General features: G+C 45.1%; 1 protein-coding gene across 3 annotated transcripts in view; it reads left to right on the top strand.

Annotated features, from left to right (window-relative positions):
* Positions 1 to 20,010, top strand: part of PIKFYVE (phosphoinositide kinase, FYVE-type zinc finger containing) — a 450,712-nt gene that overhangs the window by 68,089 nt on the left and 362,613 nt on the right. For all 3 annotated transcript variants that reach the window (XM_077275690.1, XM_077275691.1, XM_077275692.1), the window contains 5 exons: positions 7,527 to 7,642; positions 7,726 to 7,897; positions 9,214 to 9,418; positions 11,262 to 11,351; positions 12,033 to 12,171. In XM_077275690.1, coding sequence (XP_077131805.1) covers positions 7,527 to 7,642; positions 7,726 to 7,897; positions 9,214 to 9,418; positions 11,262 to 11,351; positions 12,033 to 12,171 — 722 coding nt within the window. The remainder of the gene's footprint in view (positions 1 to 7,526; positions 7,643 to 7,725; positions 7,898 to 9,213; positions 9,419 to 11,261; positions 11,352 to 12,032; positions 12,172 to 20,010) is intronic.

Here is a 20,010-nt window from a genome sequence, read left to right as displayed (position 1 = left end):
GTGGACGTCGAGCACTCAGACCATCCTCATGGAGTCGGTTTCTAACCATTTGAGCAGACACATGCACATTTATGGCCTGCTGGACGTCATTTTGCAGGGCTCTGGCAGTGCTCCTCCTGTTTCTCCTTGCACAAAGGCTGAGGTAGCAATCCTGCTGCTGGGTTGTTGCCCTCCTTCGGCCACCTCCACATTTCCTGGTGTACTGGCCTGTGTCCTAGTAGCACCTAGGATGAGCTGAACTACTTAAGCCACTTGTGTGGGTTGTAGAGTCATGCTACCACGAGTGTGAAAGCGTAACAAACATTCAAAAGTGACCAAAACATCAGTCAGAAATCATTGGTACTGAGATGTGGTCTGTGGTCCCCACCTGCTGAACCACTCCTTTATTGAGTGTGTCTTGCTAATTGCCAATAATTTCCATCTGTTGTCTATTCCATTTGCACAACAGCATGTGAAATTGATTGTCAAACAGTGTTGCTTCCTAAGTGGACAGTTTGATTTCACAGAAGTTTGATTTACTTGGAGTTCTATTCTGTTGTTTAAGTGTTCCCTTTATGTTTTTGAGCAGTGTATATTGTGAAGCTTGGCTGACTTCAAGGCCTTGTCTGGCATTAGGCTATAAGTCTGCAGTCCCTCTCTGTGACTACAGGCTTGTAAATACTTACTTCCAGTCCACCACCTGACAGCACCATTGGAGGACGTCCTTCTTACCCTCAGTGGGACAGGAACCAGAAGCAGTTAAAAGGACCCTCCCCACTCCACCCACCAGTGTTTTTCCTGTCCCACTGCGGATAGGAACGGCAAGCATGTCCTCCGACGGTGCTGTGCAGATGGTGGGGATCGGGGGGCCCAGCCTTTCCCTTCCCCGCCGCAAGATATCTGCGGCTGATACCTCCTATGGGGGGTCCCTCAGCCTCCCCAGTGTAGCGCTGCTCCTGGGGTCGGGTCCGCTTCCTTCTAGTGGGGGCTCTCGGTCCGGGTGCCTGTCTGCCGGGGGGTGAGTGCGGCGACCGCTTCCAGCAGCGGCCGACTCCAGCATGCAGCCGCAGCTTCTCCAGTGACCGCTTCCAGGCGGCCGCTTCCGGGTCCAGCGGCCGCGTCACTTCCGGTCGCGACGGCCGCGTCACTTCCGGTCGCGGCCAGCGTGGAGGATGGCGCCGGCAGCAGCGCCGGCCTCGGTGAGGGGCACAGCGCAGTCACCGCAGCGGCGGTAAGGAGGGCAGGATCAACCAGGTAAAACCTATATAAACTCACTAGGGGGGTCTGTATGCCGCCGGCCATCCTGACAAAGGAGCACTCGGCTATACGTTCAGGTTGTTATCTGCACTATGGAGGAGACTGCCAGACCTGAAGGGACTGACCAGCTTCAGGGGCACGTGAGTGGGCTATGTAAAAGCCATACCACAAAGCTCACCCCTCCCCCTGCTTCCCTACTTACATACCCCACACATATCTCTATTTATCCTAGGCTGAGCCTCCCATCCCCACAGCCGAAAGGAAAAAATCGGGGAAAAATAAATGCCTGATATGTGCCACTAAGTTTCCCAGAAAATTGGCGGAAACCATTGTGCAAATCGTGCACATCCAAAATTGTGGGTGATGAGCAGACAACGCTACTATCTAGTATGAGGACCATGATTCGACAGGAGGTTCAGGCTTCTATCTCAAGCTTGAATCTTTCCCAGACAACTCAGTCAGAACCGCAGACTTCACAGAAGAGGCCAAGGGAGTCTAGCCCCTCTTCCAAGGGTGAGGTTTCGGAGGATTCTGACCAGGAAGAAAGAGACGGATCTTTGGGCAGAGGGAAGAGATATCTCTTCTCTGCAGCAGACACAGATGAGCTTCTTTATGCTGTGTTTAACACCATGCAGCTACAGGATACGCCAGAGGAGACCTCAATCCAGGACGAGATGTTTGGCGGATTACATGCCCAGGTGACAAAAGTCTTCCCCGTCAACAACCACATCCGTTCCATGATCCTGGAAGAGTGGCAGGAAGCGGAGAAGAAACTGGTGATTCCCAGGGATTTTAGACTTCGTCTGCCCTACAATCCAGAGGACATTAAAGTGTGGGATGAAGTTCCCAAGATCGATGTTCCACTAGCAAAGTGGCGAAGAAGACCTCAATCCCATTTGAGGACTCTTCCGCATTAAAGGATCCTATGGATCGTAAAGCGGACGGTTTGCTAAGGAGAACTTGGGAGTCCTCCGCAGCAATAATACGGGCCAATATAGCGGCAACATCCGTAGCCCGGTCAATGCATTTATGGATTGACGATTTAGAGGATCATCTCAAAGCCAAGACTTCCAGAGAGGTTATCCTTAAATCCCTGCCGTTGCTCAAACTCGCAACAGGCTTTATGGCGGACGCTTCTGCCGAATCTGTACATTTCGCGGCTAGAAGCGAATCTTTGTCTAACGCGGCCAGAAGAGCCATATGGCTAAAAACCTGGTTGGGGGATCTCCAGTCAAAAAATAAATTGTGTGGAATCCCATTCTCAGGGAATAAAGTATTTGGGCCTATTCTAGACGATATCTTCGAAAAAGCCTCAGATAAAAAGAAGGGATTCCCTGAGGAGAATACCAAAAAGTATCAGCCCTTACGTAGGTCCCGACCTAGTCAGAGGACAGACTACAGGGGGAAAGGGAAGACTGGGAGGTGGTCTTATCCCAAGGGTGGAAAGGGTAGAGACTCCATCTTCCCAAGTGCAGGTACACCAAAGTCAAATAAATGACATCAAGGTGGGAGGTTGATTACAGAAATTTCTAGGGGGTTGGCAGAAGGTGTCCCAGAATCCTTGGATTCTACAGGTGATTGAGCAGGGATACAAATTAGAGTTCTCCAGCAGTCCCCCAGAAAGATTTGTAGTAACCCGACCCTGCCCACTCTCCGACTCCTCCATGTGGACAAACATCCAGGAGCTGTTGGATTTAGAGGCGATTGTTCCAGTTCCCATCTTAGAAAGAGGCAAAGGCCATTATTCCCATTTGTTTTCAATAAAGAAACCATCCGGGGACTCACGGACGATCATAAATTTAAAACCATTAAACAAATGGGTCCGGTACAAAAGATTCAGGATGGAATCCATAAAGTCCACGACGCCTCTGATAGACAAGGACATGGTAATGTGTACCCTAGACCTAAGCAACGCATACTATCATGTCCCGATACACATCTCCTACCAAAAATTCCTGAGATTTGCCATAATGAACAAGGGGATAGTACATCACTTCCAGTTCAAATGTCTCCCCTTCGGGCTTGCTTCAGCACCCAGGATTTTTACCAAACTGATGTCAGAAGTTGTGGCCTATCTAAGAAACCAGAATGTGACCATAGTACCATATCTGGACGACTTCATGATAATGGCGAAATCACAGAAACTCCTCAAAATAGACTGCACTTTCACTCTTTCCATCCTAGAGGAGCTGGGGTGGATTGTGAACTGGAAGAAGTCCTGCCTGGTCCCAAATTCCAGAATAAAATTTTTGGGGGTGATGTTGGATTCCAATCTAAGAACATCTTTTTTACTAGAAGACAGGCAAGAGGCCTTGATCAGGCACATTCATCAGTTCAGAAGAAGTACCCCCTCCATAAGAGAGGCAATGAGGATACTCGGCTTCATGACAGCATGCACACCCTGTGTGAAATGGAGCCAATTCCACTCGCGGGAGTTACAAACAGAAGTCCTAGGATCCTGAAACAGGAAACAGAGTTCCCTAGACAGGAAGATGGTTGTGTCTCCGTCTGTAAAGAGATCCCTAACCTGGTGGACCACACCGGGAAACCTGAGAGAGGGAGTTCCATGGATACTCGATCCCTGTGTTACGGTTACCACAGACGCCAGTCAATATGGATGGGGCGGTCATATAGGAAGAACATACTACCAGGGAGAATGGACTCCTCAGATTGCCGCAAGATAGTTAAATTTCAGGGAGCTGTATGCGATCTGGAAAGTGTTGTGCCAGGCCCAGTCATTGGTCCGAGGCAGACACGTGAGAATACTTTCCGACAATGTCACAGCAGTGGCATTTCTGAGACACCAGGGAGGTCTGAGACATCCACCACTGCAACACTTAGCAGACCAGATTTTCAGGTGGGCAGAAAGATCTGTCAAATCCATCTCGGCAGTTCACCTGGAAGGCGCCAAGAATCAGGTAGCAGATTTCCTGAGCCGAAAGTCGGTACATCCTGGAGAATGGGAACTGAACCCGGAAGTATAAAGCAGTCTATGCCAGAAATGGGGAACACCTCAGGTGGACCTCTTTGCCAACTGGTCGAACACAAAGATCAGAGCATTTTTCTCTCTGAATCCTCTAGATGGAGCCACAGGAGTAGACGCCTTGTCTCAGTATTGGGGAGAAGGTCTCCTGTACGCATTTCCACCTCTTCCTCTGATACCGAAGACACTCAGGAAAATACGAGACGAGAGAGCAACCGTAATCCTGGTGGTTCCTTTTTGGTTGAAAAGAAGCTGGTTTTCTCTACTATCCAAGATGTCAACAGAGGAACCAGTCTTACTACCGAACAGACAGTACCTTCTACTTCAGGGTCCGGTGTTCCACAAGAATCCAGACTCTCTTCGCCTATCTGCTTGGATCCTGAACGGCAAACCCTAAGATCCAGAGGCCTGTCAGAAGATGTCATTACCACACTCCAAGCAAGCAGAAAGCCGGTGACTTCGGCGATATACAACAAGATCTGGAAGCGGTATTGTTCCTTTCTGGGAGAAGGTCCTGTGGATACTTCGAAACCAGATATTCCCAGAATCCTCGACTTCCTGCAACTCGGATTTGACAAGGGCCTTCGGCCTAGTACTCTAAAAGAACAGATTGCAGCACTTAGTGTCTTTTTTGATACATCACTAGCCTCCCATCCCTGGATAGCGAGATTTTCTAGGGCCACGCAGAGAATGAGGCCACTTGTGAGGAAATCAACTCCTCCTTGGGACCTAAACCTGGTCCTTAACACTTTGTGTAAAACCCCTTACTTACTGTCGGAAGATATGGACATAGCCAATCTCTCCTTTAAGACTGCCTTCCTAATTGCCATCACATCGGCTAAAAGGCTGGGGGAGATGCAGGCTCTTTCTATCCAGAATCCATATCTTCAAATCTTTGACGACAGAATAGTCTTCAAACCTAACCCAGCTTTCCTCCCCAAGGTTGTATCCTCTACCAATATAAATCAGGAGATAATCCTTCCTTCTTTCTGCCAACACCCTAAAAACGCAAAAGAGGGGGTCTACCATAACCTTGACGTTAGGGAGACTGTTCTAAAATACCTGGGGGCGACAGAAAGCTGGAGACAGGACACTAACTTATTTATACAATACGGTGGTCCAAATAGGGGTTGTAAAGCAGCAAAATCAACCATTGCTAGGTGGATTAAAAACATGATTAGCCTAGCATATACAGACCAAGGGAAAGATCCCCTGGATACTCTTAGGGCCCACTCAACACGAGCTATTTCTACATCATGGGCAGAGAAGGGGGGTGCCTCAGCTGAGCAAATCTGTAGGGCGGCGACTTGGACTAGTTTTTCTACCTTTGCTAGACACTATAAATTAGATGTCGTATCAGACCAGTTAGCTTTTGGTAGAAAAGTTTTACATGCAGTAGTCCCACCCTAGTTAAACATCCTTTGGTATTTCTCCAATGGTGCTGTCAGGTGGTGGACTGGAAAACGGTAATTAGTTCTTACCGGTAATTGTATTTCCAGGAATCCACCTGACAGCACTACTAGTTCCCTCCCACTGCAAGCTTATACTACTGACTAATGTGATGTAACATTGATGTGTAATTGTAAATAAACTCTCTTTTTGCATCCATCCAGATGTGGTACTTAGAAAATCACTGGTGGGTGGAGTGGGGAGGGTCCTTTTAACTGCTTGTGGTTCCTGTCCTACTGAGGGTTAAGGTACCTTCACACTAAACGATATCGCTAGCGATCCGTGACGTTGCAGCGTCCTGGCTAGCGATATCGTTTAGTTTGACACGCAGCAGCGATCAGGATCCTGCTGTGATATCGCTGGTCGTTGAACAAAGTTCAGAACTTTATTTGGTCGTCAGATCGGCGTGTATCGTCGTGTTTGACACCAAAAGCAACGATACCAGCGATGTTTTACACTGGTAACCAGGGTAAACATCGGGTTACTAAGCGCAGGGCCGCACTTAGTAACCCGATGTTTACCCTGGTTACCAGTGTAAAATGTAAAAAAACAAACAGTACATACTCACCTTCGCGTCCCCCGGCGTCCGCTTCCCACACTGACTGAGCGCCGTAAAGTGAAAGTACAGCACAGCGGTGACGTAACCGCTCTGCTGTTAGGGCCGGCGCTCAGTCAGTGCAGGAAGCGGACGCCGGGGGACGCGAATGTAAGTATGTACTGTTTGTTTTTTTACATTTTACGCTGGTAACCAGGGTAAACATCGGGTTACTAAGCGCGGCCCTGCGCTTAGTAACCCGATGTTTACCCTGGTTACCCGGGGACCTCGGCATCGTTGGTCGCTGGAGAGCGGTCTGTGTGACAGCTCTCCAGCGATCAAACAGCGACGCTGCAGCGATCGGCATCGTTGTCGCTATCGCTGCAGCGTCGCTTAATGTGAAGGTACCTTAAGAAGGACGTCCTCCAATGGTGCTGTCAGGTGGATTCCTGGAAATACAATTACCGGTAAGAACTAATTACCGTTATCGCACACTGTGAGGATTCTCTGTTACTGGTGCCACAGGAGCTGCAGACATGTTATGGCAAGAATGTGATTTGCATACGTGTGGTCATGTGCCGACTACAAGTGTATTGAGCGAGGCTGGACATAGCTTAGGCGGAATGCGGCCGGAAGTATGCAAATCATATACTTGTGATCAGATGATCACCCACCCCTGGCACTGAAAAATCTTTACAGAGCGCAGTGCCTCGGTGTGAGGATTCACAAGTCTGCAATTATATTGTGACTGCAGACTTGTAGCCTGAGGCCGGGCTAGCCCTTTAAGTGTATGGGGTCCCTCACAGCCACCACCTGTCACATGCTGTAATGTTCATACATGACAGATCAGCGTTCTTTAAAGTCTTGTACAATGTTAGTTGTCAAAGTAGTGTGCAAAGTAAGGACACGTTAAGTATTTGGTGCAGACATTTCTGCATTATTTGTGCATCTGTTGCCAGGGAAAATACAGCAGCATAAACATGTATTTTTGTTGCGATTTTGGTGCAGATTTTTCTGCAGATTTATATCTGCTCCAAATAAGCAGTGTGTGCATGAGACCTCAGGATTCCCATTCACTTTGTTGGCATCAGGAAACCCTTCAGATTTTTTGACATCTGCATTGAATAAAAAAAAACGCAGCAAAAACCCAACATGTGCACACAGCCTAATTATAATTTATGTGATAACCCAACTAAAAGTTGCATACCATTTAGTCACACATGTAAATATATTTGACAGCTCTGAAAAACCGCTCTCTCCTTCATGAACATGAATATGTGGTCACTATTAGTCACAGCTTTATTAGCCGTGATTTTGTTTTAGAAACCAGAAGAAAGCCGGAGCCTCCCCCGGGCCATGATCCGCGCACGGCTGTGCAGCTGCGCAGTCTGAGCACCGTGGTCAAGCGTCTGAAGGAGATTATGGAAGGAAAGAGTCAGGTAACGTGGTGTTATCCCACAAAGCGCTGACTCCATGGTGAGTGAACACATGGGGATATGACAAGTGTCACTTTCTTCTCCAGGACAGTGACTTGAAGCAGTACTGGATGCCTGATAGCCAATGTAAGGAGTGCTACGACTGCAATGAAAAATTCACCACTTTCCGGCGGAGGCACCACTGCCGACTTTGTGGCCAGATTTTCTGCAGCCGTTGCTGCAACCAGGAAATTCCAGGCAAATTCATGGGATATACAGGTAGGCATGAGTTACCAAATAGCTGCCTAGCAAAATGGACTGAAAAAGCAAGAAAATCTGCTGAAAGGGCCCACTAAATGCCAGTAAAAGATGATATAGGTCTGGCATAATAGGAAATTGGCAATAATCATATTAGCATAGTAAGCACAGTAAGCATCAAGTTAATCTGTCCATAAAAATACCATTACACTATTCTTGTGAGGAGCTTTCATAGGTAGTCAGGCGGCTGTACAACACTCAACCAAGAACATGTAACAGGTGGCCGTCTCCCAGGACCCTCAGTTGTGGTCCTGTAGAAGCACATACTGTAGTCAGTATTCAGACGTTTACCTCACGGCAACCTCACCATTTATTATGGCCACATCTCCACAACCTTCCACATTGAGGTAATTGCACGCAAGTAACAGCCATGGATGATTCCCTTTGTAGTGGTTACAGTAGGCCTACACCTGTGTTACATAGAGATCAGCGCAGTAGGCGAGTCAGACGGGTCAGAGCATGTGGTGCATGAGAGGGTTGGGAGGCTAGGAGCCACATGTACTGATGGCTGCATGGCTCCCCAGCCCCACAGAAGTCTCTTAGCAAATTTCTTCTTTGAACCTTAGTTCTCATTATAATTTGTAAGCTGCTTTTTTCCTGTCTTTTTCTTTAAATAAAATCTGTCAGTAGGATCAACCCTCCTAAGCCATAGGCTATATGGACATGTAGGTCATAGGAAGCTGAATAAGATGATACCTTGATATCTGAGATCCAAGATCTTATTACAGAGGAATACTCGTTTTTCTTAAATATAAATGAGATGTTAAAAGGAACCTGCCAACAGAAAATAAACTGTGTTAACCTGTAGATATGGGGTTAATCTGCATATTAGCATTCGGTTGCAGAACCAGTATCAGTCAGGGCCAGGGGCTTGGTTACAGACGCCTCTCTACGCCCGGTGACTAAACATTCTCCACCCCTGTGACTGATACCAGTGTGAGACATGTAATGACTGACAGTGCTCTCCTGATCTACATGTCTCACGTTGGGAACTTCCCCTTTTCATTTCAAATAACAGCTCATTTACAAACAGGAGAAACAAATGTATTTTTCTGGAATAAGACATTGGATCAGAGAAATCTAGGAGTCATTTTATTCACCTTTCTTTGATCCACATGCCTATTGAGAAGACTTAGGAGGGTTGAATCTGTCAGGAGGATCCCTTTAAATATACGGTACGTTAGTACTATAGTTGTCTTTGCAGAACAAAAGCTGTAATGTGCCATTTTGCTAGTATAAGTTTTTTTTTGTGAAATACTGATTTTCTGTACGTTCAGGTGATTTACGGGCTTGTACCTACTGCTGCAAGATTGCCATAAACTATGCACATTCCACTGATGGCCATACATTTGGAGAAGACTTGAATTCACTCTCCGACTCCTGCTCTTTGTCTGTTTTGGACCCTGGGGAACCTCGTACTCCAGTGGGAGGAAGAAAGTCTAGTCGCAATATTTTTTTAGAGGAGGATCTGGCTTGGCAAAGGTAATAACCATTCATGGACTTCTAAGGAAAACTTATCGGGCTTCTATAGAAAGGGGAACTATCTACCACTGGTCACGTGTGCTAACTTATGATCCTCTTAGCTTTGTGTGTGCTGGAATTCTTGCTATTTTTACTGCTGGAAAGTAGATCAGAAACAATACACAGTAATTTTCACTGCTCCCCATGGAATGTTCTAAAAGAATATTTCCTTCAGTAACTGTTTTTTTTTCCTTAAATACAAACATTTAAAATGTTTCCTTGTCCTCTGTAATTAAGGATTAAATTAAAAAGTCTTGTTCTTTTCTTGGAGTTGGCAGAAATGTCTAAACTCTCAGAATGCAGGGTAAACTACTGCAAATGTATTATCTGTTGGAAAAGGTTTTCTCCCAGGAAACCTCATTCATTATAAGGACAGTATTTGGTCCGTATTTTACCTCAGTATTTGTAAGCCAAAATCAGGAGTGAAACAGTTAGAGGAAAAGTATAACAGAAACACGTTACCACTTCTTCTGTATTTATCACCCACTCCTGGTTTTGGCTTACAAATACTGAGGTAAAAAACTGACCAAATACTGAATGAGCGAACGTGACTGAATAGTGGCTGGAGGGGCAGAATGACTTGCAGAATGACAGCTGTGTTGTTCTATGTTAGGCGTAGATAAAGATGGCCTTTGAAGAGTGGAGAAGAACATAAAGGCCTTGAATCAGCAAAGCAGATGCTGACAAATTTGATAGAAAAATAGTGCTGAAGGTGAAAAGATGTGTGTTATAAGTAGACTTGTGTGTGGATTAGGGTACATAGGCAAAGATGTTTGTGAAGTGTGTCAAACAATTGGCAACCTCAAGGCTGACACATCTGTGTCCTGATATATTAAGGCTGGGCTTATATGCATAATCTGGGTAGAGATCATGCTATGCCGCCTCATCTGGGTAGATATCATGCTATGCTGCTTGTTTGGGTAGAGATCATGCTATGCCTCGTCGTCTGGGTAGAGATCATGCTATGCCGCGTCATCTGGGCAGAGATCATGCTATGCTGCATCGTCTGGGTAGAGATTATGCTATGCCGCATCTTTTGGGTAGAGATTATGCTATGCTGCATCGTCTGGGTAGAAATCATGCTATATCACGTCGTCTGGGTAGAGATTGTGCTATGCTGCGTCATCTGGGCAGAGATCATGCTATGCTGCGTCGTCTGGGCAGAGATCATGCTATGCTGCATCGTCTGGGTAGAAATCATGCTATATCACGTCGTCTGGGTAGAAATCATGCTATATCACGTCGTCTGGGTAGAGATCGTGCTATGCTGCGTCGTCTGGGTAGAGATCATGCTATGCTGCGTCGTCTGCTTCTCCACCGACTTGATTTGGATTTGATTACATTACTAATTTAATGTTTTGATAAAATGTGATCTTTGAACCTTCTTCTACCTGCTGGCTTTGTTTTTCAGATTAGTAGGAGATGCTTGTAGGTAGGAGGAGGTTTTCAGTGCTCTGGTCCATTGGCCATGGACTATTGACCTGACTTTTGGACCTAGGTCCTGCCAATCTTTTTGCTCTATTCTAATTGTACAAAATAGTGTAGTGGTAAAGTATTCTACCTTCTGTGACAATTTTATGAATTCTTTACGCTTCACTGCTCACTTCTTTTTTCTCTTTTTGCTGTCAGCGATTCTCCACTTCTTGCTTCCAAAGTGGTTCCAGAACTAAACTACTTGTGAGCAAACCCAATATCTTCTGGAGCTTCTGATCTAGAATTTAGAACAATTTTTAATTAAAAAACAAACAAAAAAAACCCCTTTAAATTCTGAATGACTGATAATGGTTTCTTTTCTGTATTCCAGCCTTGTTCACCAGGAATCCTCAAAGCCATCACTTTCAACACGGCTTGCCTCTGTGCAGGAAGATGGTGGGAAATCTCCAGCCAGAAACAGGTAAATTATAAAAGAAAATGTCTAATTATTGTTCCCTTTTTTTGTAAAGTGCTCCACCAAAATCTGTCAGAAAATCATTGATTCAATAGCTGTGTCCCAAAGTTTCTGTCATTTTCTACTATATTTCACATGTGAATCCCTGAGTGCAGATGACTGATCGTCTGATACAAGCTGCTTGTGCAAACTCTGTGAGATTGAGTCTGCCATCCTACACTCATTACAGCCAGTGTATTGGTATTTATTTGCCTTAGTTAACAAAAAGAACTTGGAAATGCTGTTTAGCATAAGCATTCAACCAGCGTTTTTTCCGCACTGGTTACGTTTCGATGATTTCCGGCATTCTTCCTAGATGTTCTGGTTGGTTGGATGAGGCACGTGGACTGCAGTGTACAACTAGTGGCACAGACACTGCATTGCTCATGTAATGAGATGTAGGAGTGCGGACATACTGCACAACATTACTATTTGCCAATGTAGGGAATATATCTGTACAAGAGTGCTGAGCTCTGAGCTGTCACCAGGTGAAGCTCGCTTATTAAGAATTAACATGGGAAGCTGGCATCCTTTTCTATTCAGGATGGGTGTCCAGTTACCAGTTTTGGGGTCTCTCTCAGCTTTAGCTTTTGAAAAATTAGCTTTAAAATCTTGAAATGAAATATTTTTGTCTTTAATTATCTGTAGGTCTGCCAGTATTACCAACCTGTCACTAGATCGTTCTGGCTCCCCCATGGTCCCACCCTATGAATCATCGGTGAGCCCCCAGGCCTCTCGCACTTACCTGAAGAATGACACAAATGAGGAGGAGAGGAAGATACTGCTGGTATAACATTCCACTTTACATTACACACACAGACTTTATAAAAATACGGATTAGTTTTTACACAATTAATATGTCCAGTTCAGCTCTTCTTGTGCCTTGCACATGTTTTAAAGGGCAGCGAAACAGAGCTTGTCTGTATGTTTGTGGGCACCAGGAATGTGGTGGGAGTTTCAGCCAGTGATCTGTTTTTACTGCCACAGCCCTGGCGTCACCGCTCACCGGTAATCACTGGTCAGAGTGCTGCAGACGGCAGAGCTCTGACTGCTCTGCTCTGATGGCGGTGAGGAGCAGTGACTGAGGGCGATGTTCTGTGTGTTATGCGCAGGGCTACAATCCAGTAGCGCCAGACTCCACCTACAGCTGTGCCCTGGGCATGCAAGGATTCATGCACAGATGCTAATAAAGCAAGTGTTTTTTTAATAGCTTAGGAGATGGGGTCACTTGCCCACTGCTGTCTCCCGAGGCTGCCATATTTGCAGTGTGTAAGTGTGCTCGAGGAAAGATATATGTCTTGGTAGCGTGTTAGCTAGTGGATAGAAAAATATGTAGAATTGAGAGTCCTCAGTGGGTGATACCTTTTAATGACTAACTGAAAAGATGGTAACAAATTGCAATCTTTCGAGACTACTCAGGTCTCTTCATCAGGCATAGACTAAAAGAAATTCTGAAGAATCACATATTTATGCACAACACAGCACAGACAAATGCCATAGACAAGACAGGTGATGTGAAGCAGAATTGCCATTATGTGAGTGATAAACAGTTATGTCCACAAATATTTGAGTTCTTAGATGAGGAATGTTTTATTGTCCTCTGATTGGGGTCTGGTTCTGTTATGATGACCCCATATGGTCTGAGGAGCAAATTCCTTAATTGATGTAAAAAGACATAAATCCATGCGACACATTCATTCCTGCACTGAGAGTGCCAAAGGTCATCATCAGCTTATATTCCCATATTCTTCTGTATCTCTGAGATTTGAAGTTACCTTTTAATACAAGTAATTTCATGTCCATAATGCGATGATCGGGGAGAAAAAAATGTATTTCCACAGGTAGATCCATACTTTTTTCTCATATTCTATGGCAATGAGAGTTCATCCTTGTTCTCAGTTTCTGCCCTGTCTCCTGTATGTAGTTAGAAATAAACGCTTAGACATAAGTACGAAATATTAACCAGTTTATGGCCGGGTCATTTCCTCCCCTTCCTAACCAGGGACATTTTCGGGATTGATCACACGAGTGCTTTTAAGCGAAAATTTTTATATTCCTTTTTTCCTGATATGATAGCGAAATGTCAGTTATGGATTAGTACAGAAAATAGGATATATAGACCAATTTCAATTTAAATCAAGATACTAATAAATCTTGGGGTACCACAACTGCATCATATCCGAGCCATTACCAAGTAGAGCAATAAGTAATGTATAGAGTAATTGTCTCAAGTTAAATTCAGTCTTTATTAATACAAATACAAACGAACAAGATGACCGAAAACCCCTAAAAAGCCCCTTAAAAACCCATTGGAAAAGATAAAGATAGGGCAGTGTGGCTACAGATTAATTAAAGGCACATTATAATCACAGATATCACTTCTGAACAATAAAGTGACAAGACTAAGTACCTATTCAATGATGAAGACAGCCAATAGCCATAATGATATATAGGACCTTACAGAAAGCAATACCAGACTGAAATAATCTTGCAAAGAACATAATGGTGCCTAAACCACAGGCTTAACCTTGTGTTCTATTGTAACATCTAATCACAAAAGGTAACCATTAGTGGTGGACAACTAGACCACATCCAATATTGGTCAATACAAGCAATGTGCTGTTCTGTACTAAGCCACACTTTGAAAGAAGAAATATAAACCAGCTCACCCGTGATGCATAAACCAATCCTCGGGAGCACGGACCCGCTGTGTTCAGGCGTATAGAGTCCAAAAAGAAAAGAATGTCCAGCTTCACCGAATCCGTAAAAAAGAGTTTTCTTTATTCACATACTATTGAGCATAGAGGATACAGACTTCAGCACAAGCCATATGGGTAAGAATCTCAACGTGTTTCTGGAGACTAAGCTCCCTTAATCATGACATGATTAAGGGAGCTTAGTCTCCAGAAACGCGTTGAGATTCTTACCCATATGGCTTGTGCTGAAGTCTGTATCCTCTATGCTCAATAGTATGTGAATAAAGAAAGCTCTTTTTTACGGATTCGGTGAAGCTGGACATTCTTTTCTTTTTGGACTAAGCCACACTGCCCCGTACCCCAACGCGCGTTTCGCATTCAACTAATGCAGGGGGTACTGGGGCAGTGTTTCATCTTGGTTCACAGGTAATGGTGTATATATAATAAAAATATCTGTGTTGATGGGCAAAATGCACATCACCGCGTCACTTGCTGTGGCCGGCGTCCCGAAAGTCCGACTGTGAAAGTGCACACAGCGGAGGCTCTGATTGGATCCCAGGCAGGGGAGGGAGGCAGCGATGATGTGGCGCACATGTGCGCCCTAAAAAGACCAAGAGATGCCATAATAGTGGTAATATGCTATGTCTATACAGATCGATCGCGATGCAGAATAATGATGCAGCAAAAGCCGTCCATTATAGATAAAGTGCATCGTTTTGTTCTTTCATTCTTTTCTTTTTCACTTGGGCATCAACTTCTAGATCTGTCATTTGATTGTTGATGGTGCCATCATGTGGGTGTTTTTGGCATTGTATGTCTTACAGGAAAGGTCTATAAAATGTAAATATAATAATAATAATAAAGAAAAACTATATTAAAAGTTAAATCTAAAAAATCAAACGGTCAAAGTGAAAAATAATTAAAAATATATAATGTAAAAAAATTAACTTTTTTTTAATTACTTTTTCCTATAATTTTTATTTTTCTGTATTAGTGGCCACCTACAGTAACCTGAAAATTATGCACGGTAGAGCGTACTTTCACTCTGCTGGCACGTGCGTCTGAATCCCACTTTGCAGGGGGTCAGATGAAAACCCTGATGGGACCCATGAATGTGAGAACCACAATGTGAAAGCACACTTTATACCACTGCTTCCTACACTATATGCTCAAACGCAAGTTCAGCTTTGCGTATGCAGAGATTGAGAAGGTGATTGTGGTAATAAACAAGGTTTATCTTTTCTCTCACCTCCCAGCTGCCCCATCGTGTGCATAGTGATTACACTGCATTGACTTTGTAGAAGGTGACTGGAGAGGAAAGGGTGGGCTGTGCAAATGTTTACAGCATAAAAAAGGTGTGATGCATTTCATTTAAAGCGTGTCTCACCCCCAAAATGCATTTTACATGAGCTGTACTGTGCTGTAGGGGCTTAGGGTACTGTCACACAGTGCAATTTTGATCGCTACGACGGCACGATCCGTGACGTCGCAGCGTCGTATGATTATCGCTCCAGCGTCGTAGACTGCGGTCACACGTTGCAATCACGGCGCTGGAGCGATGCCGAAGTCCCCGGGTAACCAGGGTAAACATCGGGTTACTAAGCGCAGGGCCGCGCTTAGTAACCCGATGTGTACCCTGGTTACCAGCGTAAACGTAAAAAAACAAACAGTACATACTTACATTCCGGTGTCTGTCCCCCGGCGTTCTGCTTCTCTCCGCTGTGTAAGCGCCAGCCGGAAAGCACAGCGGTGACGTCACCGCGTCACCGCTGTGCTCGCTTTCCGGCCGGCAGGCGCTCACAGTGCAGAGAAGCTGAGACGCCGGAGGACAGACACCGGAATGTGAGTATGTACTGTTTGTTTTTTTTACGTTTACGCTGGTAACCAGGGTAAACATTGGGTTACTAAGCGCGGCCCTGCGCTTAGTTACCCGATGTTTACCCTGGTTACAAGCGAACACATCGCTGGATCGGTGTCACACACAACGATCCAGCGATGTCAGCGGGTGATCAAGCGACGAAAGAAAGTTCCAAACGATCTGCTACGACGTACGATTCTCAGCAGGGTCCCTGGTCGCTGCTGCGTGTCAGACACTGCGATATCGTATGGATATCGCTGGAACGTCACGGATCGTACCGTCGTAGCGATCAAAATTGCACTGTGTGACAGTACCCTTAGCCCTTCTAAAAAATCAGACTAGCGCTGTACCTGTTACTGATAGTGCCTGAAAACATAGCTTAATTAATATGCAAATGAGAGGACAACTGTGCACCCCGCTTTCCAGAGCGAGCGCTGTCTGAATACTTGGTGCCTGTGCCCGGCCTCGTGTGCGCTCAGTGGCTGTGCATCTTCTCATCCTTCTTCTCTCTACTGACATCATGCACAACGCTAATACTCCCCGAAGGTGTAGTCTCCTGAGTTTACTCCATCACTGAATAGGTGAATGCCCCCACTGCCACCATTGGTATTAAAGATTTATGAACACGTACCTGGGCGATGTGTGTGCGCACGGGAGCCAGGCACAGGCAAATACGCATGCGCACACCGGCAGCATTCCTAGCTCCGGGAAGTTAGCACTGTCAATCAGAAGATATGCAAATGAGGCATAACATTGTTCCAAACTATTGACCACGCCAAAGGTGCACAGAATGCATTTGCATTCAAATTCAGTTAGTTCCTCATGCACTGTATCAGTGACAGGCACAGTTCTAGCATGATTGTTAAAGGGGTATGTTTCTTACAACACTGTATAGCTCATTTAAAACGCATTTGGGGCTGGCTGACTCCCATTAATCCCTTCCTAACATTCGCTGCGTTCCTGCAAACCACCGTACATATACTTCTTCACAAACGCACGGGCTCACGTGTGCGGCCGTGATCAAATATGGGTGGCAGCTCTATATGAGATCTGACACCTACAACAAACCTCACAGCAACACCCACAAACAGCACAGATCATGGGCGTTGTAACCCCTCTGATGCCTCTGTCAATAGTGACAGCAACATTGTTGGGCATCACAGAGGGAGGGCGCTCCCTCTCTGCTGCCATCTACACAATCGCGTTGTGCCAATGTTCTCCATGGTGACCCTGGGCCGAAAAATGGCAGCGGGGTCACCCAGGGTCGGTGGTCTGTAAAGCTGCCTGTGATGCACATATCTAATGCCCTGCAATGCAAAAGCATTACAGAGTATTAGATCAGCGATCAGGGTACGGAAAGTTCATGTCCTATGGAGGGACAAGGTAAAAAAGAAAAAAAGTTATTCACAATTGTAGAAAATACTTTGTCCCTTCCCAACATGCATGGCGCTGCGGGAATTGAATTCCCGCAAACCACAGTACGTGTATGGCTCTGTGATCACGGAGGCTCACGCTGAGCGCTGCCACAATTAGGTGTGGGTGTCAGCGCGAACACCCCGCAGCAATGCCTACGATCGGTGTTAGCAACGACCATGGGCGTTTAACACCTCTGATGCCACTGTCAATATTGACAGCGCATCGAGGGGCTTCGCACAGGTAGTGGGCTGCCTGTGTGCTTCCATCAGCACAATCGCGATTGAGTTGTGCTGATGGTTAGAGTTGAGCAAATTTAATCGGGTTCCCTCTTATTCGACAAGCTATAGCGCAGAGGGAACCCGGCTTCCTGGATCGCGCTGGCTGACCGGCACCACTGCTGCATGTGTCGCGGCTGTGAGACAGTCACGACACATGCATGGAGGGCCTGTGTGTTGGGCTCTCTCCATGCATGTGCTGTGACACAGCCGCGATACATGCAGCTGTGGTGCTGATCAGTGGGCGCGATCCAGGAAGCCGGGTTCCCTCTGCAGCTTATTCGTCAACGCTATAGCTTGCCGAATAAGAGGGAACCCAATCAAACTCTGTGATGGTCTCCATGGTGATCCCCGGTCACAACATAGCTGCCGGGTTCGTCATTGAATGTGGCCTTGCATTGCAGAGTAGCAGATCAATGATGTCCCATCCTGGAACAGTGTAAAATATTTAAAAAAAAAATTACAAAAAAAAATTGTATAGAATTCCAAAATAAAGATAAAAAAATAAATAAAAAATGAATACATTTATGTAAAAAAAAATAAATACCTGAATTGCTGGGTTTTTGTTCATTCTACCTCCCGTATATCAAAATAGAAAATGATTATAAAATGTCATGTGCCTGAAAATGGTACCAATAAAAACGTCAACTCGTCCCGCAAAAAACAAGTCCTCACATGACCCTGTCTGCTGAAATATGGAAAAATTATAGCTATCTAGGATGCAAAAAAAAACCTAGTTTTTGCAATAAAAAGGTTCTTTTAGCGTGTGACAGCAGCCAAACATAAAAACTCGATATAAATCTGGTATTGCTGTCATCGCACTGACCCGAAGAATAAAGTCGTCTAATCACTTATACCACACAAGTAACGGCTTAAAAATTAATAAAACCAATTCTTTAGCTGCTGTTTAATTTTTATTTTTTTTAATTCTGCCTCCCAAAGATCATAGTAAGGCTCGGCCCACATTTATCCTGCGCTGAGTGCTTACATCAGGGTTTCCATGTAAATTTCTGAAATACGTGACTCAGACAGAACCCCCAGTGGAAGATTCCCTATAATGAGGCAGATGGAGGCACTGTGGATACCGTCTGACTTGTGATCTGACGGTGTCTGTCTTTTTAGGCGAGTATAAAAGCGCAGTCGGCCACAGTTGAAAAGAAGGACATTGCTGAACAGAGGCCAGAAAGAGTCCAGAGTAACTCTGCTGCCTCATTATAGTGAATGGATCGGGGGTTTCATCTGTCACGCCACTCAGTGATTTTGATGGAAACTTCAAAGTAAGTTGTCAGCATAGATCTCTGGATAATTGTGATCCTAAATGTTATGTTGTCAATAAAAGCCTCAATTCAATCCACAAAAAAAGCAAGCCCTCGCTCAGGTCCATCATCCGTTAACAGAAATATAGGGGGCTTCCACGTTGCTTGTAGTACAAAGGTTCTGGAAAAGCTAAGATTCTCAAAGAATTTCAGCAAATTCTCAGCTCCCAAAGCCAAATGTAAGTCATACGATAGATTTACTAACCAGCAGAGGAGAGGAGGACGTTATAAGAGATGGCAGAGAAAGGGAGGAGAAAGTGGAGGGAGAGGAGGGAGGGAGAGGAGGCTCCTATCAGAGCTCAGCCTCCACATCATCATCCTCCTATTCAGCACAACATTCTCCCTCTTTTTTAGAGAGTCGAGATGCTCAGTACCAACTCCGAGGACGTACAGTCACCTACAAATAGATAATTCAGGGGACAGATTAAATGACTGGGGTATGCAAGAATCGGACAGTAATTGTATCATTAATTTATCTTCTCACGCACTGACGACATCAGAGTATAAGGTATTGAAAGCAGGGATGACGTTTGTTCCAACCACTAGGTTTGACCCTTTTTTATGGGTTAAAGACATACATCTGATTTTGAGAAAGCTCAGATGGAGGAAATTTTTCGCCCATAACGATAGGAATAGGTGCCAACAACTGGGAATATCGATTGAAGAGCTCCCAGATGTTTTACTACTCACGGACCTGGATAGGGAAGGTGAGAGAAATGTGGGAGAAGGCCCTTTTACAGACCTCAAGTGCAAGAGCATGAGGATGCCACCTAGTGGGGAAGTGAATAGCATTGACATTTTTTTGAAATTGGTGGTGGAAGATATTAAGAAAATTAAAACTAAAGAAAAATGTATACCTCCTAATTTGTCATATGATGATCTGCTCGCAATTCAGAGTTTGAAAGACAATACCTCTCTGGTTATTAAGCCCTCAGATAAGGGGGGGAATACGGTGGTAATGAGTAATGAGCAATACCGTATTACGTGCGTAGAGTTATTGTCTGATAGGACAGCGTATGAGACTCTGGCGCTTGATCCTAGCCCTGAATATTTGAAAGCCCTAAG

The sequence above is a fragment of the Ranitomeya variabilis genome, chromosome 7 (assembly GCF_051348905.1).
Source record: "Ranitomeya variabilis isolate aRanVar5 chromosome 7, aRanVar5.hap1, whole genome shotgun sequence".
NCBI lineage: Eukaryota > Metazoa > Chordata > Amphibia > Anura > Dendrobatidae > Ranitomeya > Ranitomeya variabilis.
The sequence above is the reverse complement of the archived record's forward strand: the minus strand, read 5'-3'. Positions and strand labels throughout refer to the sequence as shown.